The sequence below is a fragment of the Dromaius novaehollandiae genome, chromosome 6 (genome assembly GCF_036370855.1).
Source record: "Dromaius novaehollandiae isolate bDroNov1 chromosome 6, bDroNov1.hap1, whole genome shotgun sequence".
NCBI classification, from domain to species: Eukaryota; Metazoa; Chordata; class Aves; order Casuariiformes; family Dromaiidae; genus Dromaius; species Dromaius novaehollandiae.
In genome coordinates this window covers 6,732,073-6,756,135 of record NC_088103.1, presented here as the reverse complement: position 1 = coordinate 6,756,135, position 24,063 = coordinate 6,732,073, and the positions used below count along the sequence as shown (strand labels likewise).

General features: G+C 47.9%; 1 protein-coding gene across 2 annotated transcripts in view; it reads right to left on the bottom strand.

Moving 5' to 3' along the window:
• PRKG1 (protein kinase cGMP-dependent 1) overlaps positions 1-23,499 on the bottom strand; it is a 496,774-nt gene extending 473,275 nt beyond the window's left edge. The window contains exon 1 of one of the 2 annotated variants that reach the window (XM_064513567.1): positions 23,388-23,499. Coding sequence is in view for 1 of the 2 variants with exons in the window: in XM_026097420.2 (XP_025953205.1) it covers positions 22,714-22,979 (266 nt within the window). In the remaining variant the exon portion in view is untranslated. Of the gene's footprint in view, positions 1-22,713; positions 23,177-23,387 lie in introns of those variants that run through there. The other variant, XM_026097420.2, reaches the window with a different exon arrangement.
• Between the last annotated feature and the right edge of the window lie 564 nt (positions 23,500-24,063).

The window sequence follows — 24,063 nt, the reverse complement described above, 5'->3', positions numbered from 1 at the left end:
TCATGGTCAGCTTGCTAAAATCGTGGAGTGTATTTCCAGCCTGAATTATTTAACAGGTATTAATTATTTATACTTTAGATTTCTTTTAAAGGAGTCATTACGAGGAGGCAATGCCAGTTATCGGACTTGGCAGACAAAGCCAAGTGCTGCCCCGTGAGGGCAAACTCCACAGCCATGCCTGCTTTATCCCAGCGATTACAGAAGGCAAATGGGAAGGGCTGCATTTAGCCACCAGAAAGAATCATGCATTAAATCTCCCTGCATCCGGTGGTTGATTTATAGATGATGCTAGTGAGTTCAAAGGAAATTGAAAAAAAAAAAAATGCATTTCTCTGCTAAGCACCTCTTCTTTCTCTTTTTTGGCTTGTCAATGTATTTTAAGGGACAAGATTGCAAACCAGCAGATATTGTTTGTCCACCCCTCCCAAGTCTTCATAATCATTTTCACTTCCAGAAAGTGGCTCCAAAAAACCCTTGTATTCAAAGTGCTGTTTTTTTTTAAGTAGGGAACGACCATCTAGCCGTAAAACGGCCTTCAGAAGCATCTAAGCAAGTGTGTATGTTGACTCTCACCTGCCCAGGCTTTATCCTCTTTTTTCCTGCCCTGACCTTGCTCTAAAACCCTTGCTAGGTCTTGACCTTGGTCTAGACCTAGGTCCAGACCTAGACCTAGGTCTAACCCTTGATAGGAGCACAGTGAGCCATATTTCGTCCCTCTTAGCCCACCTCGTCCCCCCTACCCTGAGCCAGCTGCTGATGAGAAATCTCAGTGCTTGGAAGGGTTCGGGTGAACGTCCTCTGGACTGAGAGAGAAACAGAAATAGAGAGCAAAAGGAGACCGCAGCAGGTCTTCTCTTTTGCCCAACTGGTGGTGTTATGGATGGGCAAGGAAAGCCATGCTGTCAGCATTAGCAAGGACACAAAATAGCTGTGATGGTGGCTGGTCTCATACAAGACAGACCTATCTCCTCCTGCTATGAAGAGCCTTTCTACTTTCCTCCTTTGCGTTGGTGGTGGTCTACACACCGCTGTATGGACTCCCCTTGCACCGGGCTCTGACTGTCCCTCACCACTGCCCGGTGGCACGAGGGACAAGGTGACAGCCGATGGCACAGGCAACCTGGATTGATGGCTCCCACTGACCTGCCTGCTTTCATGGAAATGAAATCCATGAATTTCACAGAAATCTGTTAAGGAAGGAGGAACAGAGGCCACAGCTAGGCGACAGGGCATGCAACAACGCTACGCTATGCTAACACTGCGGAAAAGGATGCCGAACAGTTATAGACGGTGCTGAAGAAGACGGTGCTGAAGAAGATGGCAAGCAAATATCAGGAGACCTGAAAAAATACCTTTATCCAGAGACATAAAGGGGCTGACCTGCTTAGCTTATTAAAAAAGATCAAGAGAAAACTTCATTATATTATGGAGACACCTTCACGGAGATGAAATGCTCAGTATTAAACGGCACTTTCGAAGTAGCAGAGAAAGGTGTTACGAGAACCAGTTAGCCAGAACCGGAGGACAGACAAATTCAAACAAGAAGGCACCTATTCTGCACATGAAGGACAAATGACCATGAGAGCAAGCTACCAAGCAAAGTGGTAGATCATACATCTCTGCCTTCGAATCAAGAAGACAGAGGTCTGTCTGCGGTGCCACCTCAGCCACCTTCTCCTGTGCTTCGTAGCTGAGCTCTGAGGTGGCCACCGTCACTCCAGCTGGGTAGGTTTGTGTTTTAAAAGCCCCCACACAACCACTGCTTTTCTGCCCAAGCAGATATTTGTTCATAAATCTTCCCTCTCGCTCTCCACCTTGGGGTTTCTTGCTGCTGCTGCTGTCGGGAACATTGCAGCCATCCAGATGTCTCCTCCATTTATAGCCGCTGCGAAGAGCCGTGCTCTTCCTGACGGCGATGGGAAAATATTTCACATGGCTGGGCTGCGTGTGCCGGCACACAGGAGCCGCTTCTCCCAACCCAACAGTTGCTTTTGGGGGTTTGGCAGCTTTGACCCAGGAATCCTTCCCCAGAGTTTAACTGTTAAAAATACCAGGGGCTGAACACTGCAGCCTTTCATCCTCGCTCGGTCCCCCCAGGCCAATTGCTACCTCTGGTTGCATCCGTAGAGCTCCTCTGGGGGCAATGTGGTTACCCAGATGTACCTTAGGGCATAGCTTGGCCCGCTGGCTATGTACTTTACCTTATTCAAACCATGTGTTTAAAGATTTCTGGTCTATGACTCCTTTTATGAGAGCAGAGGGTGGGGACCCAAATCTGAAAGCATGTTTCATGCCCAGGAAAGCTTCGGGTCTGTGCAGCCCTCGAGCTTTTCCTTCTGAAACAGCCTCCCTCCTTTCCCCGGCAACTGAAGCATTAGATTTTTGACATTTTTAACCACTTCCCAGCGTTAAGCTAAGAGTCGCTCTCTGCATTTCACCTCCTTCACCGGGATCCGCATTGCCCATCTCAAGGGACCTATAACCTGAAGTCAAGGCTGCTAAACGTGGGTCTCTCATTACCTTGATCATGAAATATGTGCTGTCCTATGGAAGATAACGCTGAAATAATCCACGTGTGTTTAATCTCTGGTAATCAAGGCCTGCCTGATAACCTTAGTCTGTGCTTCAAAATGCTCCCACCCGCTTGCCTTGGGCGGTAGGTACCAAAAACCGCCGGTGGTCCCTGCTCATCGCCATCCCCCAGCTACGCACGCGCGGCTAGAGGTGTCAGTCACAGCGCTCGCCTCCGACGTTATTCAGCTCTTCTGATGTGATGTGAGGAATATAACTCCCTCCCCACTGAAATAACTAACCACTGCACCAGGGCACAGCCTGGAAAATCAGGCCCATGGCATTTGGGGAATGCAGTTAATATAGTGGTGAGATTTATGACTAAACTGAGGCAAGACTTCATTTGTAACTTGAATATTCCTTCTTATCCGAGCCTGTCACTGGGTTTTTACTGGACTTGCTCATTACAGCAGTGTTCAGTCCTTTACGGGACGTGTTGCGTCCGCACTAGGAATACAGCCTGACCTGGCAGCCCCGATGTACGTGATGCCCTTGTCCTTTGCAGCAGCCAGAGACCCTGGATAACACTGATACACTTCCATACCTGTTGTTTATGCATGTCATATTGCTGCATATCATACACTGCATCTGCTCTTTTCCCTCTCTTTTCCTTTTCTTCCCTTAACATTTCGTAGCCAGGAAGGTGATGGCAAAGCATCTACCCAGTCCCAGGGTTCAATCTAATTTAAATTTAAGCTCTGTCCACACCCAGTCCATTACTGGTTCTTCTGCACAGTGGTACCGAAACCATTTTTTTTCTTGCCCTACTGACTATTCTACCAAGCTCTTCTGAGCTAAAAGCAATAGAAATTTAGCAGAGATTGGCTGTGCAAAAAGACAGAATAGATTAGCCTGCCTTTGCCAGACCTTTTACTATCAGTCCACAAGTCATTCGGGTTTTCAGAGCTCAGACTCTTATTACCCTCTATACCCAGGAAAGCACATGGTGACCCTTTTCTTCCCTCTGCCCCGATTCAAGGCTCTTCTCTGTCTCTGTCCCCCTCCTGACCCCAGGCAGTGCCACAGGTAAACACAACTGCAGTTTTCTCATTTGGGTGCAGAGCCAGACCCTTACGCTGGAGCATATTGTAGTTTGAGTGCAAAAATCCCTGCTGAGCCACTGTTTGCAGCTCAGTCGTGCCAGTTTTAGAGCTAGAGATGCATTTCTGAACAGCTTCCTCAAAATCCATAATACCATCCCTTTTCCGCATACTATTACTGTTCACCGGAATTTCTAAATTTTGTACTTTTGCTCTGTTTCTCTGTTGATTGTGGCTATACAATAACCTGGAAGGGGTGTTATAACTTCATGAAGGCTACCAGCTCCAAGTCTTCCAGTCTATAAGTAGCTATATAAGGGCTTCCCGAAAGGCGAATCCATCAGTGCTGCCAAGCTGGTACAACCATCACACTCATCCATGCACACTTGATCTTATTCCAGAGGCGCAAGCCCCAAAAGAACCTGCACCTTTTCTCATTTAAAGCCTGCATTTTAATTCAGTTCTCTTAAACAAGGTGTATGCTTATAAAGAAAAATCTGTGTTTAACCTCCTGTCCAATTTTTATTTGCAAAAGAACAGTAAGCCATCACGTATTTTAGTGTGCCAGGACCTGCTTCATCACACTGATAAACAGAGCAATTATTTTATGCAATGTACACAAGTGAGAATGATATTTGTAAAGGCAAAAATGAGAGACCTCTCAAAGGTTTTAAAGATCAGGCGGTAACAGGATGACATTTCACTTTTTCGGGAACATTTGTCTATGATGAAAACAACGTCTAAGCGCACGAAATTAGGTCATAATTATCCTATTATCTTCTTGTGGGTCTGAAGGCCAGATCGAGATAATGTCAGTGGAAAATGTTTCTTACACACTGTGAAATCATTACCTCAATAGTTTCATCAGTGGAGTATGAGGCTCAAGCAGCTTCTGACGGGAACAGACACTCAAACAAAATTCTTCCATCACAAAATCTGAAACGGTGTCTCGACTGCTTCCTTAAACCATGTTACTGAAGACTAACTTCTACTAGTGTGAGCAGCTGGAGGGAGAAGGAAGCGGTCACAAGAGGGCAACCACCAGAGGAGAGAGGACCAAAAGTCACACAAGCTAGAAGCAACCCTTATGTTCGCAGTGGGGCAACTGCAAATAACGTGTTTAAAGAGCTAAACAGGAGATCTATCTTTTATATATATATGTATATATACACATATATATATATATATGAGCTAAAATAAAGAAAGGAGGGCTTCTGTAGACTCAAATCAAAATCTTAGCGCAGCTTAGCCAAGATGCCACAAGCTGCAGAGAAAAGAAGCTCCTGTCCACCAAGAGTAGACCCTGGACAGAAACCCTGGAATTGCGCATTGTGGAATTGCACAAATTCCACCTGAGCTCCCGTTAACCAAAGCGGGCAGGAAGATTCACACAGCTGCCTTGTTAAACTCAACCGTCATAGCTTCCTTAGGAAGGACTGCGGAGGCAAAACATCATGACCTGGCAGGTTGCTGGAAACCCAGGAGAAAAAAGATCTTATGCATCGGTCCCTTAACAGGTTAAACAGAGGGGGACATGTGCTACGGACAGATAAAACATGGCAAAACAGAGCAATCAGCCCTTTACAGACTGTCAGTGGTGAGAAAGAGAAGAGCCATGCTATTATGGACCACTGCAATCGCACTGCTCTGCGCTAGAGGTCTCGACAGCGTGAAAAGAGCATCTGCGTCACTAAATATCACCGGACAGTACTAGAGAGTCTTCTAGCTCCAGGGTATCATATGCAACATGAAGAAAAACATGCTAGACCTCACATCAGGTAGGAAGGGATGATGACAAGTATTCTTCTAGGCTTTTTCTGTATTTTAGAAGAACCACAGTGTTATGGACAAAGCCATTAACACCTTGTGTTCCACACTACCAATGATGCTAAATGACAACTAGGGCTGTTATGCATTTTTAAGCCTGCAAATGCAAACAACTGGCATGTCACATTTTCAAAAAAGGTGGACCTGGGAGCCACTAAGTTTTCTCCGCTGTTGATTTTCGGTGAGTTTTGAACTGCTGAGCAACACCTTGGAGGGCCAGGGGAAAGCAAACGTTGCCCAGATATTTTTTTTTTTGAAGGTAAAGGGAATAGCACAGATAGTTATGGCAGCTTGACATCGATCATGGACATGCTTTGGGATGAGCGATTCTGAATGTAACTGCTAAAGAAATCACGGCAGTATTATGAATGCCAATCTGTATGGCTGTATGGAAAATAGATCTCGTGAAACCAGCTTAGCAGTTTTTGTTGAGGAGGTTGCAAACTGGGTGGAAAAAGCATTAGCATTGATGTAATGTAATTAGACGGCACCAAGCTATATAACTTATGAACTTGAACTTGTTAAGCATGTCTTCTATTCCAGGAACTCACTGGTTTTATCTCAAGAAAGGGAGGGATAAGAGTGATGAGCTGCCGTCGAGAAAAGCCCGAGAATAGACAGCTAATCCAGCAAACAAGGCAGTAAGGATTTAATAGCAGGACAGTGAAGTTTGACCATTTCAGGCTTGAAACGTGGAACAAGCATTTAAGGCAGAGCAATTAGAGCAATTAATCTTTTAAACATTTTACAAGGGATCGCGGTGCTTTCTCAATCACTAGCAATTTTAAAACCATGCTCGAAGGCTTTTTTTTTTTCTTTTAAAGACATAAATATAGAAGTAAAAAACAAAACCTCAGAAAAGTCTAATAGCCCATCTCCTCCAAATCAGTCTTGATGATCACAGCCAGCTTTGCTGGCCTTTTAACACATCCCTTTATGAAAACTAAAGCAATTTTCATTCATTCTTGTGCCATCTGACATCATTTGGGCGCCGTAAAACGGCTCAAAAGTGAATACAAGTGTAATTGTAAAGTCGCTTTCTATAAATGAAAGTTACACACTGGATTTACAAATGCTGTCAGCCCCCCCCGCAGACTTTTCATGCCGGGAATTCGCACTGAATACAGACGTACAGACTCTATCAGCATCCCATTATGCCTCACAATGTGAAAATGATTGCATGACGAGTAAATCCAACGCCCACGCAAATACTGCTGCTTCCAGTTCCTAATGAATCACAGCCCCAGGATGGGGTCAGAAGAAAATTCATTGTGGGGGGGGGGAAAAAAAAAAAAAGGCAGCTAAAATTGACTGCTGCACATGCTTGCTTGGGAAGAAGCAATCAGAGAAACACTAGCTGAGGAGATTAATGATGTAACTAAAACGGACAGTAACTAATATGGTCATGGATTTTTTTTTTTTTTGCCATTTTCACACTTTATTTAGATTTTATTTCAAACTTCTTGCAGAGAGTTAATTTTTAACCTGCTTAATGAGAAGCAACAGAATGAAAGAGAAGGAAAACAAATCAGTCCAAGCCTCCACGATACAGAAGTCAAGACACAAGGGAGGGTGGAAATTACCTATTCTCTTGTATCAGAGTAGTAATGGCACGTTTTAGGTCAACACAGTTAAAAGGTACGAGAGCTCATACTGAGAAACAGCAGAAGGAGCCGGGTAGGATAGACAGAAATAACTGAACATCTCCTGGATGCTGTTTGAAATCAATTCTCGCTTTAACCATCTAGATTATTACATGAAACTGGTCTTGATTTACTGCACAGTAGACGCAAACTTCACTTTGATCAGGGGTCCTATGCTCCTGGCCCTTCATACCTTTAAATTCAATGTCACCCCAGAGAAAAAGGTCTTGGTAGGGAGCCCAAGGGCAGTAGCACCCCTCGATGTCATGTTGAGGGGCTAAGATGCACCCAGATGGCCAGGTGATGACCTTGACAGGATGCCACTTAGCCTGGTTGAGTTGCTTTTCTTCTGAGGCGTGTTTTAATCATCTCAATGCAATAAGAGGCACGAAATGAAGGCCTGCATGTATCAGCCATAAAAGATCACACTAGGAAATCCATGAAAATTTTATGCAGTTATTTCATTGCTAATACAGGTCATAGTTGGGCAAGTCACAACACTACAGTGTGCTGAAGGAGCATGCGCCCATGTCATCAGATTTCTTCCCAAAAATACATGTGGCACATCAAGCACATATGGCAAAAGCACAAAACCCAGTATTTTACACTACTTTTTATGTTCCTAAAGGAGTTGCTCTCAGAAACAAATACAGTCTCTTCAATGAGCTGATTATCTTCCATGCTTTGACTTTCACATGTTGGCTGCTGTACCTTGCTTCAAAAATACTAGCAAATCCAAAAAGATTAAAAGGTCAGATTTTGCTATTTCCTCTGCAGCTCTTTCTAAAACAGCATTGCATGTTCAATTCTACCCTTTCCAGTCATCACCTGAAAAGTTTACTTGCTTCTCCAGGACAGCACTAAATTATTAAACACCAATCCTTCATGACAGATTGTACTGCACGGAATCAGAAGAGATCAAATCAGACACCAAAACCACTGTAAAACTGTACTTCAGCTGACCTCTGACACCATTTCCACTTTCCTTTCCCACGTGTTTTTTCCTCTGCTGCCCCCAAACCCATAGTTTTGTTTCTGTAGGAGATCGGGTGCACTGCACGTATGTGCTGGAAAAGCTGTTTGCATCGAGCGGATGATAAATATTGCACCGAATAGCTCTTCTTCTCCTCCACCAGAGCAGAGTTATATGGAGAAGTGAGTCCTACAGAAGATGCAAAGCGCATGAGCATCTGCAAAACCTAAAAGCTTCTGCAAGGAAAAGCAATTATCCCGTTCTGCGTTTCCAGAAAGAAAATCCAGTCCTTTACCTCAGCCAGGCATCCAATAATGAAACTGCAGATCAAAGCAAGCAATATGCTACTGGCAGGCAGAGCTTTACTGCCCAAACCTTATGTTAATGCACCAGCCACGTATTATGCAGTAAAAGGAAAAAGATATAGATTTCACCCTTTATCTTGAGACGGATTTCTTAATGGGGCATGAAAAATCAATCAACACTCGCCTTGGTGTATACACCCCTGCCCGTGGTGATAAAACGATAGTACTGTCTTATTCCTGTAAGTGGTTTCTTAGCAGCCAGGAAATTCTCAGTTTGCGAGGGGAAGAAACCAGACCGCAGGCAGTTGCTCACGGTGCAGCTGCCCCATCGTTTTTCAGAGGCAGGATAACATTTTCCTTTCCTTTCTTCATGGTTTTGATGAACGTTCCCAAAACCGGAGCAGCACTAGAGTCAGCTTTGTGTTGCTGATCTGCTTTGGACGCACCCATTCCCACTTACATCCATAAAAAGGTTGAGCACGAGGCTCAGACTGAGCAACCTCAGGTCTCTTCCTGACTCTGCTACCAGCCAATACACTACTACGGGTACGTTATTCATGTTCCTCATCTGTAAAATGGGTCTAAAGAGGTTCACTTCAAACCTACTGATAAAAAGCACTCTTACACATGGGGATGCTCTACAGAGGGCTGTCAAAAAATCTCCCTGTAAAAGCCAATCTTGGGAACTTTTTTCCCTCGTTTAGGCTGAAATCCCATCAGAACAACCTGCAAAACTGTGTGCCAATGGTAAGTCTAAACCACAGTCCTGATTATTCCCCCAGCCAAATACCCGTCCAACTCCAGGCTGCATCTGAGTGCCACATCCCCAGGCATTTTTCATATCTGCAAGTAAAACTGAGATTCAGATTTTGCCTGAAATGTACATTTTGTTTTACTGTGTCGCAGCAGAGAACGGTCTTTTTTGTCCTTATTTACAATCTGTGCTTCATTCTTGTTTCAATTCTTTTCTTCACACTACCGCATTAGGTTTTAATAATCTGATGCTTTCCCATTTACTAGAAGTAACAAGTCATCAGCCAGCCACTGCCAGTACCTACCGTTATTGACACTTGCCATAATGAATCCAATCATCATACGTTTATTTATTCACTATTCTCTTCCATTACCTATATGTATTGCTGCTGCGATTCATCACTAGTGCTGGTTTTCCTTTGCCCAAGCTGGCTGGCTCTGTCTCTGCACCCGTTGGATTCATGGCACCTTTTTATGGACCTGGAGAACCTGGTTTGGTCCGCAGGGCCACACGCTGGGTAGATTTTGGACCACACAGTTGAAGATCTAAGGGTTTTTCAGTCCTTAGATGCCAAGGAAATGAGCAAACATACATATTTTAGAGTAACTGTACAAAAGCAGCCAGCTCAGGAGAGTTTTGCTATACAGTTTTGCTATACAGTAAACACAACTCTATTCTGAATTCATTTCTTTCATTTTTTGGCAAGTATGATGCATGCATGAGAGTGCCGTATCTGCCAGTATGAGCTACTAATTTCCAGACGACAGGAATAACACGTGTGTTAGTAAGTAAAGAGATCTCAGGTAAAACGCTATGTTTTCAAAAGCACAATTTTTTTTTCTGACCTAGTGGCTTTTCTTCAAAAGACTATTGCATTTATCTGAATTTTTGCAGATCACCAGGCTAAATTCAATGGTCTAAAAGGAGACGCAGCAAAATGGAACAAGAAACTGTGAACAGCTTTAAGGGCAGTTTCTCCAAAACTACAACATCTTACATTCTGTTCCTTGTTGTGGTGGAAATCTTCATATAAATCACATCTGCTTAAGTAAATATAACATACCTCAAAGGCATAAAGCTTGTTTTTTGCCTACTTTCAAACCCTTATTTCAAACCCTCTCAAACACTTTAGTAAAGGAAAGATCTGCTATTGCTCAACAGGTGAGTTCTGGCCACTTGGAAGGAATCTAACTTCAGACAAGCATGTTAGAAACCTGTGGGTATATGATGTGCTTCTCTAGTTAAGAGAAGCCCAGTATTATCTTTACAGGAAACTAAAGTCCAAGATTTCTCCTTGTCCTTACAAAGGAGTTTGGTATTTGACAAACAGTAAAGCGTTCGTTTTTTGAAGAAAATTTAACATCATCTTCTGATAATTCTGGGATGACTGCTACATTCTTAATAAAAGATCAAATTTAAAAAAAAGGAAAAAAGGAAAAAATATTGCCATTTGCATGCTTTCAAGTGCCCATTTTTTGGCTAGCCGTCTTCATAGAAAATCTCTTTAAGATGTCATGATTCCCTGGTATCCATGGATTTCACTTGGGTAAGTAACAGAGCAAGGGGGTTGAGTTTTCTGCGTATCCAAATAAGAGATAGATTTCAGCTCTGATTCATTAAATAGCTCATTATTTTTTGAACCAGGGACTGAATAATACACAGCACACCACACCCCCCAAAACACAGGCGCGCGGTGTATCGCGTTCAGCACGCTCAGCTGTCGAAATCTCAGCCTGTTATTGAGAAAGTTGAACTGTGACGCTCTACTTGGATCTAATTCTGTTTTCTATATTAAAAAAAAAGGCTCTGAAGAGCAGAAACCTGTATATGATCTTCCGAATCACAGTCAAGGGTGAAGACGTTATCTCTCCCATCGCCTCGGGATTTATACGGGCACAGCGCACCGGCCCGTGACGGTAGCAGTAAGCAGCAAAAGCAGCGAGTGTTGAAGCCAACGGCGTCAGCCACGTAATCCATCCGCTCCGCGTGTTTGCCGAGGACCCGCCGAAGGTGAAACAGATTTAGGCTTCTGTAGCCTATGGAGAAACCACTGTTAGTCTTCTCCGTGCCCTCCAGTGCTCATCTAAAAATGGCAAAGGTGGCTACTGCAGCGGCATGTAAATATTACGCTTTATCCACCTTGTCAGTCCTTTTTATTTTTTTGACATTGGCAGAGCGGCCGTCTATTTATAGACCCTGTGATCGAGTAACTCTTTGGGGAGCAGCTTCATCTGAGCAGAACAGAAAAGGAGCTGCAGAAAGAAGGGGGGGAAAAAACGTCGCTCTGGGAGACAACAGAAACCAGGCCAGAGCTGTGCAGCAAGAGATTTCCGCTCTCCTCTCCCTTCTCCCTCAAGCGATGCCACAAGGGGAAAGAAGACGTTAGTGCCATTCGTCTCTGAAGGATCTGCCTGGGGTTAGCCCAATGTATTTCACCTGCACTGGAAGATTTAAAAAGCCCGCTCCCAAGCAAAGCGTCCCAGCACCAGCTGATACGTTGGGACACTTTCGACACCTTCAACAGAGGAAGCCCCTAAGTATGGTCCACGTTGAACGCTTGTGGCTGAATTACGCAAATCAGCACCTTCTCCCTCGACTGCAGTGAGCAAGCCCAGATTTTGCATGCAAAGACTGAGTTCTTGAGGAGGAATGTTCTGGGCATCTCTGCTTTCTTAATGCTCAGGTGGCCACTGGTCCAGCCAACATGCCAGGCACGGACTGGTCCGGATCAAGTAGGCCTGCCCTGAGCAGGCCTTGACTCGGTTCTGCTGTGCTCCCTCCGCTTTCCTTGCGGTCCCAAGGGCTTCTGCAGCAGCAGGAGCTCCAGGCTCCTCTTCGCTCTTCAAGCATTCATCAGCCATGCAAAATGGCAAGGTACAGACACTACCCCCAGCACTGACAAGGAAGAGGAGGTCTAGTGGGACGAATTCAGGCCTAATGACGGTGTCTGACCAAAGTCCGATCTCAAAACACCCTTCAACAAGACGGGAAGTGAGAGCTGAGCCTGGGATGGGGCAACCTCAGAGAGCTCAGCAGCTTCAGGGCTGCATCAGAAGACACATCAAATGGGTGTGGGCTGGAGTCGTCCTGTGGGCAGCACATTTCTGGATGCTGAAGCATAGCGTGCTGCTCTTCCGGCATGGTCGATCTTCACAAAGGTTCATCAAGGCTGGCTCATCCCGCTCTCCTGCGCTTATTGCCTTCCACCCAAGTTACAAGCATTTAACACCTCATTTTTCTTATTTTCCGAAAAACGGGCATCAGCGACGCAGTCAGCACGGTGTTGCGCGGTGCAGCAGCAAAGACAGGAACGTCATACCCAACAGCACCCAATTACGAGACGTGACTTTAAGGTAACACCAGGCAATGAAACACCTTTAAGTAATAAAATCCTCGTGGCTCCAACTACAGCTTTCCACGACATGCTCAATGTCTCGAGCATATGCCGAATTAGCCTCACAGGAGCTGTGCCGTGTTACTTATCTATGGTTTTCTCCTTCCAGTCATCTTCTCAGACACCACTGCCCTCCAGTGATAAATGCTGGGAGATGAAAAGCAAAAATGCCTCCGAGTACGCTTGGAGACACAGCCTTGTTTTTGCCAAAGTTGTCTCACGCGTCTGCCAGACTAAAGCTACTTTCCAGCTATTTTACCAAAAAAAATCTCCCTGGCGCGCTGCAGCCCGTGCTTCATTCTGGTTGTTCCTGGAGGAACGATCCCACCCCAGCTGGGAGCCGCTTCCCAAATACCGCGTATTTTTGTTATTAAAGGTGTGATGACGAACTCTGAACTTCTGGACGTGTTCCTGTAGACAGAGGACAAAACTGCCCGCTAATAATAGCAGAGTAACCTTATAAAACAGAGTTAGCCATCCAAGCCTCTCACATTTCTAGAGCTGTTTGCTCCTTCAGTTTTTCGCAGAGCCATCTTTCCAAATTACTCCAAAATCTAATCTGTCTGCGCTTCACACTCACTGTATTTCCACAGTATTTCTCCCAGCACGTAGATTTATTTTCTTTCGACTTGCAAGAGTGCCTGCAATAGCAATCAGTATGTTTTGAAACCAACAGCACACGTTTCTCGAATCGCCCCAAAGTACCTCCCAAAGCCATGTTTGACATGTTTACTCCTACTAGCTTTTTTTTTCTTTTAATAGACATATTCTTAAGTAACACACAGTCTAGCAACTCCCCTTCCAGCTTTATTTGAAGCACCATAAAAATCTCTTATCTTTCTCTGCACTATACTTATTTCTGAGCACTTCTTCAAACCATTAAAAATAGCCAAGCTGGAAACCATTCTTCAGGATGTATTTCTGAAGGCTCAACTTGCTGCTACACCCATCGATTCCAGTTGTTATAATTGCATTTTAGCTTAGTAATCGCACCTGTTCTAAGATAGCTACCATACAGTCAAAATTCTGCACGCACTTTAAGCCAGTTTTAGAGTGTTTGGGATCACAAAATATCTCCTGCTCAATAAATTATTTCCAATTATACTTCCCGCTTTTCCTGTGCTGCAGGGTAAGTAAGACAGAGTCAAATCTTGTGCCGATCCTCGGTATGCAAAGCATTAAAAAGTTCGAAGAAATTAAATGGGGAAAACATCATATGTATACACACGAATAGAAAGTAGAATTACAAGTTTCAGAACCAAATCTGCCATTAGAAACAACTCGACAGAATTTTTACAGTGGAAATTATCCACTGATTTGTCATGGAAAATACTGGCAGTGACTTTTATCTTGGAGGATTTTATAGGAACTTCAAACCAAGAGCAAAACACGAGCAAAAACACAAAATTCCCATCCTTTTGCTCTCTCCAGATTCAATCACAGCCTTTTACTGTACCTCATTACTGCAAACCATATATCAGAAAAACAAACTATTAAGACACTGACACCCTCAAACTGTTTCCCACCTGTGCATTTACTTTCTGGGCCTCACATACCAGTATTTTGTTTTCTCCTAATGTGTCTGGACAGGTAATTAAACCCCTAGTTTTCATCCTTAAGCACCTCCCTCAGCTCAGTGGTCTTTTTAGAAGACACCCATGCGCCTTGCCAAAATAATTGAAATAAATGCATGTGAGTGCCCATTAAGCAATTAAGGGACAAAACAATTTATGCTGTTTGAATCTTACAGTCGCATGACCGACTTGCACTTAATTTGCTGCTGTGAGGACCTTGCAGGCATATGTTTTTATATATGTGCCAATAAATCTTAAAACCCCAAATGCATGAAGAAAGCAAATGCTAAAGGAAGGCAATGTAAAATTAATTTGTTTATAAAATTAAACAGGCGGTAAGCCTTTCTTTATAATTAAGCTTAGTTACACCTTCAGCTCTTATTTTGTAGCTACTCTAGCTCAAATCATACAGCACTCCGGGTCAGGAACGCTTAGATATGGTGTTGTACCAGTAGATGCTACTGATAACAAATCTCCGTTAAAGCTCCACTTTGTATATTCACCCTGCGAGATTTATAAGGGTTTCTGAGTCCTAAAGAGAAGAGACAGCCCTGCTCCAATATATATGACAGTACATAACACTCCTCACTCTTTCAGAGATACAACAGCATCTCCTGGGAAGGGAAATGCAACACAGACCTAGCTGTTCTGGTGTGCCCTTCAAGGCACGTCGTCTTTAAAGACAGACATCAGCTGAATTTTAAGACTATACCTAACTTCTTGTTCTAACCGACATTTAAACCAAACGAAAAGTTATACCTAGCCCATTATAGTGGATCTGACTGCATTAGGTTGCATTGTGAAATGCCCCAAAAAACCCAGCGGGCATCTTTATTATGCGGCTAGTTTTAACAAGCGAGAAGACATGGATTCAAATGAATGTTTTTACTCAGCCCGACCCTGTTTAAATCAGTTCATTTGTGCTACAGGGAAACACTTTCCCGCAGCACAAGTTTTGTGTAATTTATTCAAACCCATCCTGAGAAGAGAGGAAGCAGCAATTCAGTAGCTAAGAAGACCTCGTGAACGCAGGCACATATCACCCAGTGATCAAAATTTAATCGAGTGGAGACACTACAGCGGAGGGTATTGGGGGACAGCAAACCTGGTCCTGATTAGAGGCTCCCAGGAAGCCACTCAAGCCTGTACTGAGCGCCGGACCGTTCCTTTGCTGCAAGGCATGTCTGCTCTCCCCAGCTCCCACGGCTTTGGTCAACCCTCTCACCACCAGCTGCCAGGAGCTCTGGGCTGCCTCTAACAACCACAACCACCTTCCTGGCACGTTTGCCTTCTGGAAGCTCATCACCTGGGAGCACCAAGCTGCAGGCATCTCAGAAAGCCCGGGAAGATTAGGTTGGAGGGTCTCCAGTCCGACTCCACCTCACAGCACGGCCAACGTTGCAGCTCCAGCAGGTTGCTCCAGGCCGTGTCCCTGAGGACGAAGAGTCCACAACTTGTGGCCATCGGCTGGACAGATTTGGGCGCTGACTCAGAAATTCTCCTTCTCAGGTATGTGACCACCACCTCTTCTTTCCTCCTTTCAAGACCTGAGGCAAAGCACGGTGTCAGACACCGCAGAGACGTCTGGTAGCACTACAGGAGAGGTGGCTCCCCGTCTCCGATGGTGCTCCGCACAGTTTGCCAGGGCTACCCACCAAACGTTAACGTGATCCAAAACACAAGCATCACCGTTTGGGCTTGCGAATCCCAGCGGGCCAACAGTGAGGTCCGAAACATCCCCGCTTCTGCTAAAACACGCGCTATCTTGAGCTCGGCCTTCATTCCACCGTCTTTTTTAGCATCTCCTCTACACGCACATACTTCACTTGTGACTGCATGGTTTTATTACTAATGGAACAACTATGCTTAAGGAACACCCACAAGCAAAATGTTGAAAAACCCTGTAAAAAAGGGTGAAGCAGTCCTCATCTTTTCCAGCCAGGAGGTCACAATGGAGGGTAAAGCTCTTTAAGAAGTCACTTGCCAAGCTACGTTAGATATTTTCCAGGACCTGCACCAACTCCACGGGCAACCGAATGAATATCTTGGGAAGGCTTTTTTCCAAAGTTTCTCATTAGTAAAACTGCAAAGAGGCACGCACCGTGTTATTTGAGTCCTTTCAATCTCATTTTACTTTGAGACACTTTATTGCCCTGAGGATTTTTGCTATACAATTACCTTTGTGATAAAGTCTAAAGTTCTAACAAAAATGACACTCACTGTGACTAGAAATGGGCCAAAAAAAATCTACTGTGGCTGAGTAGTTTACAATACCATATAAGCCTAAATCTATGCACTGCTTTTAAAAATGCAACCGCAAGCGAGACGCACGGCCTTTTTCTTCTTCTCCAGACTTCAAGTGAACTTTTGTGATATCCAAAAGCTACTGTGGAAAAATAATGCACCGCATTTGCTAGATACCGTCTCCCTTTTCTGTTTTTTTAAATGAGTTCACATCGAAGATTTGAGAGAGAGAAGCAGTTTATCATAACATCGCCCAGCAGCACAGCTCTAGTTTTAAAGTTTATGTGTAATCACAGTTTCAGGGATTCATAAGGCAACCGGGCAAGCTCTCCCCAGGCAGAAGGTGCAGGGCACTGTAATCCCTCACCCTCAGTAAGTCTGTTTGGCCGTGGCTGAGCCCTCCAGGGAGGCAGCGAAAGCCTTATGGCTCGAGTCGTTTAAAAATAGTCGGAATAAGGAATTTGAGATGACGCTATCGGGAACGGCTCGGTGCAAGCAGGGGCCTGGCAGCAGGCTCTCTTCCCGTCGCCCCGCTTCCCCACGGAGCCAGCCCCTGCAAAGCGCGGCGTCGACACGCGAGCTGCCAACCGACTGCAATAAATAGTAAAGCCGAGTATTCGAGGCTTCATTAAAAACGTGCAGAATGAAAACCCCGGCATCGCCACCGAGCGGAAAACAAGCAATAAAGGTGGAAAAGGATGCTGGAGACGGGCTTGGTCCCACGGCTCGCGCCTTGCAGCAGATAGATACCACCCCACGTCCTCTTTTGGGAACAGGACTTCCCACTTTCGCCGCTTGCTCGTCCCCCTGGGTCTTCGCAGCGAGCCTCGGAAGAGCAATGCCCGGGAAGGGGAGCAGTAGCTTCAGCCCATTAAAAATTAAACGAAGGGAAATGGTTTCAATTGATTAACGATAAACCTTAGCTTCTCTCTTTCTCTAAAACCCTTCTGCTTGTTTTGCCGACCTCGGGCTTCTCGAGGGACCCGATGACCCCCTGCCATCTCTCTTGGCACGGCATGCAACAACCCCCTTGTCTCCAAACTTGACTTAACCGTAGGACTTATCCTTAGCTTTTTTAAGCAACGGACTAAGTTACTCTGCTCAGATAATCAGCTAAAGGATTAGCCAAGCGAATAATCAGACTCCAATTTCAATCATTCCCTTTACACTGGTTTCTGTGAGATTTGCAAATTAAACGATGTTGGGCTGAAATTTTCTTCCCTCACGTTTTCTCCCCTCTTTGGGACAGCAACATGCTGAGGGCACTAACTAAGCAACAGCAATTAAACTTAGCTTTTAAATCTTCCTAAATACACTGATATGAAGGAATCTGAAGGAATCCTGATGATCTTTAGGTGTCGATCATCCAGGAAGGAAGCATCCAAGGAATGTGCTGTGACAGCGCACTGGAAGCGGATGGTAGCGGATCAGTCCCAAACGAGCGAACAGAGACATTTTTTAGGACAATTTAAAGATTAAACCCGCACCGGTTCCATACGTCTGGTGACCTGCTGCTGCGCTGGTAATGGAAAATTTTCCTGCTCTCTCCCTATTTCTGCCTAAGATCTGGGCCAGTCTGAGCAATATTAATTTGGGAGACTGAGATGAATTTTGTAAATTCTCATGTGATCTTGCCATCAGGCAAAAAAAAAAGAAAAAAAAAAGAAAAAAAACATACTTACTATTTAAGGCATAACTGCTCTGCTCTAGCAAGTACTAAGTGACCTGCGGTCCCACACGATCCTTTCATTAAAGGCTCTCTTTAACATAAGCAACACAGAAGTGTCGCTTTTTGCCTCTTACAGCATGTTGCTCGCTTGTCCCCGATATTCAAAGATAAGAAAAAATGCTAATTCTCTGGCTTCCGGAGGCCTCGAGGGCTCGTAACCACAGGTACAGCCCAGTGGAGCTGCTGGCTCCGTTTTATTTATTTATTTAGCTGCCCGGCGGCTGAAGGCAGGATCGATAATCCTTCGGAGGCCGGCAGAGGATGAGCTCATGTCTAAATTAACGCAACTCAGCCACCCCGGCGGGAGCCGACTTCCCAGAAAGCCTCGCCGAAGGGGGCCGGGCGGCGGGGGGGGCCGGAAACTCCAGCAGGGCCGTATCCAGCCTTCCCGCAGAGGGAAAAGGCTCTTTTTTGGGCAGCTCGTGGGAGGCAGAGCAAAGCACAGGGGACGCGAGGAGTCGGTGGCAGATTGGTCCCCTCCGGGTTAAGGGGTCGTGGACCCGACGGCGACGGGCGACTTTCGGCCACGCGCTCCCCGCCTGCACGGGGACACGTTAGACGAGGCAGAAGGTGGGAAAATTAGGGATTCACGCCGGATATTCCTTAAGGCCAACATCGATACGGACACGGGAAAAGGACTGCGAAGCCGAAACCAAAATACACCCCAAAACCTCCCGTTAGTTAGACCCCACTGCCATCTTGTGGCAAAGGCTTTCCGAAACAACGGGAAAGAGGGGAAAACCCTTCAAAAAGTTGAGGATGGGGTCAGCTGGCGCATCAAATAACGACAAGTTACGGGGAACGCGGTGGGAAAACATCACTTCTGCCTCAGAAGACGCTAACTCTGGACCTATAGCCCTGCCGTAGCTAGAAAGTGATGCCGAAAAAATGCATCGACAAGGCTGTCCAAGAGAAATTTGCAAAGTTAAGGATATAATTGCACACACAAAGCAGCTTATACAGCCGCAACTTACTTTTAGTTGTGGCTCCAGCACATTAATACATTTTTGTATATGTATTATTGATTATTTCAAGGTACTTAACAGTTTCCAAAGTAACGTAGTGCTACGTCAGTTAGAATAACGCTTGTCAACTCCAATGAGCCGCATTAAGCTGGAATTAGATACCGCGTTTCTGAGTTAAATAACGTATTTTGGGGAATTTACCCAGAGGCCGACCTAGATGCTGGGGATTATCGCACACGCTGCTCATCCGCGCGGCGCAAACTGTGTTTAGACACCGCAAAGCGTAGATTAGCACCCCTCGGGTTTCCAGCAGCACCTCGCTGCGGGAATTAGGCAGTTTTGCAAATCCCCGCGGTATTTATCCGGCTGTTAGTCCCGGCTTTGAGTGCACCTCGTCATCTACTTTTTGCACCATTTATCATTTGCCGTGCTTGCACGGTGGCAAAGGTTTTGCTTAGCAACCAGGACTGCCTCTACTAGGAAACGCTTCCGGCGGCGTTAGCAAAGCGCCGAGATCACGCTGTCGTCTAGTCCCCGCGCGCGTGGCTGTTACCGCGCTCGGGAAAAACAACAGCCACTCAACTTGTTTTGCTTTCGCAGACTGTGATAACCAGCCGCGAGAGGTGGCATCCGCCGGCATCGAACCCACCAACGGTCTGAAACGCTGATCGGGCTCCGAGGCGAGCGCACGAAAACTCGCGGAGCAAATGCAAACGGAAGAATCGTCGGGGGTGCAATTTTCCTCAACGCTGACAGTAAAATATTAGCAAAACAACAAGGAAAAAAACTGTTTTTCGAGAAATACGCACGCCCATTTGGCACTGTATGAAGTCGCGGTGTCCTGACTCTTTGGAAAGGCTTTGATTTATAGGGGATTTGCTGTAGGTCTGTGGCCATCTACATCTACGTGCTTTCCTTTCTTCTGCTAAAATTAAGTTCTCCGAAAAGATAACTGAATAAAAACACGCTTGCAGATGAAAGGTAACGTGTCTTTCCATATCTTTCTGTTTTTATGGCGCTTTCTTCACACCTTAGCAGGCCTTTAGGACTCCAACCCTGGTACCTGTTCCAGACACAGGTTACAATACGCACAACATTTTGCTAGATAAAACGTAGAGACAAACTGTGTTTTCTGCTTCTGCCTTCAGCTGGGATTTAGCTACTTTCTGAGTTTCTATGGTGTCGTTCATTAGTGTCGACTTCCCGAGAGTTTTACATGTGTTAGTGTATGTTGCAGTCAAGCTGGCTCTAAATAGAATTAAACGCACTGCAGATAATTGTAAATATATCTTCAGAGGGGGAAAAAACACATTTAAAGTCTGATCCAGACCCGCATACCTAGATGAAAAGGTTTCCATTGGCCCCAATTTGAAAGCAGTGCACTGAACGGGCCGAAATATCATGCTGGGTTTCTACGACACGCAAGTTGTCCCTGGGGTTTGGGGAAGAGGGATGTTTTGCGCTTCCCGAACCACTCACGGACCTGCAGGATAAACAGTTTAGACAACGTTATCTGTTGCCAAAGCACAGGCATGAGGCTCTTCGGGAGACGACCCGATTAAAGCTCCCTCCGCGAGACGGGAGCCGGCTGTAACGTAACGAGGCAGGAGCGGGATTAAACGGACCTTAATGAAAAACTCGGAGCAATCCAAAATCGGCTTGGTTGCCATCGGCAGGGCTGCCAAGAGCCCGGCCAAGGTACGGGAAAGGCTGCGGGAAACCATACGGTTATGGGTTAACCAGGGATAAACTACGCGGGATGCATCACGGGCAGAGTAGGGATACGGGCAGGGAATTAGGCGCCAGCCCGGAGGGCCATCGGGGAGGGAAACAGGCCCCGCTGAGGGGTTTTTCCCCAGACTGGAAGCACTCCGCGTGATGGGAACCATCCAGGACAGGCGCAAGCAACGTGGGGAAGAAGCGGGAAGCAACGAAGAGACGAAAGGGCGATGGCAAACGCTAAACCAGACGTGAGCTCGCCCTGTAGTATCAAGGTACAGGAGTTCCTCCAAAACATCAAACGCATCTGCTGCAGGAACGAGCGACGGAAGTCCCTCTCCCTACGCAACGTCGCGGGGAAGCGGCTTTTTCTGGCACATCGCTGCCAGCCCAGGAATAAAGCTAGCTGCAGCCGCGAGCGTGTTTATTCCCTCCTAAACGAAAACGGCGTGTGCTGGCCACCAAACCCCTGTTACTCCATTCCCTGCAGGTCAATGCCACCGTCCCTGCTAGCTCCATCGCAAGGCTCCGCTGGCAGAGCGAGGGACACCACGCTCCTGCCCTTGTCACCTGGCCCTCCCGGACAGCAGGTCCCCTTCGATGCAAGGGAAGACGGGGCTGACCGCAGCCTTAGAAAGGGTGCTGGCAGGGAAAGGTGGGCTCTGAGGTCCCTCTCCCGCTGCGATGCTTGGCCTTCACTGAGGCTGGGGGGTGATGGATCGCCCTGCCGCGGTCGTACAACTTGCTGGGGACGGTACTTTATTTCATCAGATCAACCCAGGCAATTAAGGAAAATTTAAAAAAAAAGACCTCAACAGCTCTTCATTAATCATCAGAGGAGAAACAGCCTTGTTCAAAGGGCGGGGGACGACCGTCAAGGGAAGAGCGGGCGTTCGGCTTGAGCGACAGCAAGCTGTATTTTGGGGGAGGATTCAGGAGAGAGGTGCAAATCCAAACCCAAACACACCCGGGTGAAAGCAGGACTATTGACGAATGACTTTTGCCAAAATAAATAACCACACGCAGAAGAAACCAGACCTTCGGGTATCTCCTGCTCTGCGAGTGCCAGAGTCGCAGCTACCCTTGAAACAAGCCTGACATTTACTTCCCCAAGCTGCAGCTGCAGCGAACTCGCCCCGAGCGCTGCGCGCAGACAGCAACTTTCCCGTCGCCCTAGGAAATCCCCACGGAAACGGAGCAGCGCCGCTTTCCAGCTTTCCCAGAATATACTCAGACGAGACAGTCGCACGCTCGAACCGCCCCAAAGGGCCCAGATCCTCGGCTTCCGCAGCGCGCCCGGGATCCCGCCGATAGTTACGTGCCCCCAAAATTATCTCCGTGGGTGCCGCTTGCTCGACACCGGGTATCGCAAGGCAACGCACCGGGATAAAGGGGTGGAGGAGCGGCGGTCTTAGTTTTTTTGGAGGGTTTTGGATGGATGGGGTCAGGGAAGCGGTGCTGGGGGTGGTTTTGGGGGGAGAGCGGTGCCGGCAGCACCCGCCCTGCAAGGGGGGCCCGGAGCAGCGCTGACCCCAGGGATGCGCTGCAAAAGAGAGAAGAGCAGCCGAGCTGAGGATCGCTCTTAAGGCAGATGAAAACCAACTTCCCGGGCCGGCTGCAAACTTTCCGCCGGGCCGGAGCGGAGCGGGTCGCCGTGCCCCCCCCCGCCGCTCTGCCCCGGGCACCGCGGGCAGCCGGGCTGCAGCGCAGCAGCGAGGGGGGGGCGGGCAGCCCTAAATGGGTTATGCGATAGCCGGGGGGGGCTAAAAGCCCCTAATGCGCTTCCTCTGCCTCCGGGGCCGGTCGACGGTCCTTCCCCGGCGGTCGGAGCGGGGCGGGGAGCGGGGGGAACCGCGTCCCGGCGCCGCCGCATCCCCCCACGCCGGGACAAACTTTGGGAAGGGGTTTTTTTTTTTTTTTTTTTTTTGCTGCTGCTGGAGGAAAAGGGGGGGGGGGGAGCCGCGCCCGGCCCTACCTCTCGGCCTTGGCGAACTTGCGGAAAGCCTGGCGGAGGTCGTGGAAGGAGCGGTAGGTCTGCGGCTCGGCGGAGATGCCCTGCGCCCGCGTGGTGCGGGGCCCCATGTGCGGGCTGGGCGCCGGCAGCACCGACTGGCATTTGTGCAGCCGCCGCCGCAGCTCCTGGATCTCCTCGTCCTTCTCGCCCAAGCGCCGCTCCAGCTCCTTGATGCGCTCCTCCTTGAGCAGCAGCAGCTTGGCGAAGTCGCCTTCCAGCTCGCTCATTTTGGGGGGCGTCCCGCCCCCCCCCCGCCCCCCGGGGCTGCTCCGCCGTCCCGCTGCGCGCAGCAGAGCTAGTGCGGAGCCGCTGCCGGGTGCGGAGCTTTCATCGAGGAGCCGAGCTGGAGCCGCCGCAGCCACCAGCTCCGCGCCCCGAGCGAGCCGGGGAGGCGGCGTGTGCGGCCGGGGGGCGGGGGGGACACGGGTCCGGCCCGCCCCGGGTCAAGGCGGCAGCCCCATCCTCCGCGCCCGGCCCGAAAGGAGATTAAAGCGGAGGAAAAAAAGAAAGGCGGAGGAAAAGGAGAGAGAAGGTGGGGGGGGGGACAAAAAGCAAAAAAAAAAAGCAAAAAAAAAAGAGGGGAAAGCTTTTGTGCCACTCCGCGAGGCAGCGAGCCTGGAAATAGCAACAATTACCATGTGATCGCGGGGTGACGCAGCTCCCTGTAACTGGAGCCGAAGACTTGGGATTCAAACGAGAGCGCTTCATAAATATTAAATTGCCTTCTGCTAATGAGCCACGTGGAGCCGGCCCGTCCCTGCGCCCCAGCGCCGCCCCCCCCCCGGCCCCCCCGGGCACCCTTCACCCCACCCCTCCTCACTGCGGCACCCTCATGCCTCCCTTTCGGGGCACCCCGCATCCCGCCCTGCATCTCTCCCCCTCGGGGCGCTCTCCATCCCGCTCTCCATCCATCCCTCCCTCCCTCCCGGCGCACCCCATGCCCATCCCCGCATCCCTTCCTTCCGGGGCGCCCTGCCCGAGCACCCCACATCTCGCCCCACAGCCCTCCCCACCGAGATGCCCTGCTGCCCCCCACGCCGGGGCACCCCAGCTTGGGTCCCCCCCCCCCCCGGGGTGCAGAGCCCAGGCCCAGGGGCCCCCGGTGCCCCTCGGCCTGCGAGGGGGGAAGGCTGGCTGCCGGCTGGGGAGGGCAGGGAGCCTGGGTGCTTGCCAGCGGCCTCGGAGGAGGCAGGAATTCACCCGTCCTGGACTTATTTGGAAGAGCCCATCTTTGCACATGCATTTTTAATGCTGGCTGGCAAAGGGCACCATCCGCTCCCGTATCGCATTTCCATCTGAAACCGCTCTTGC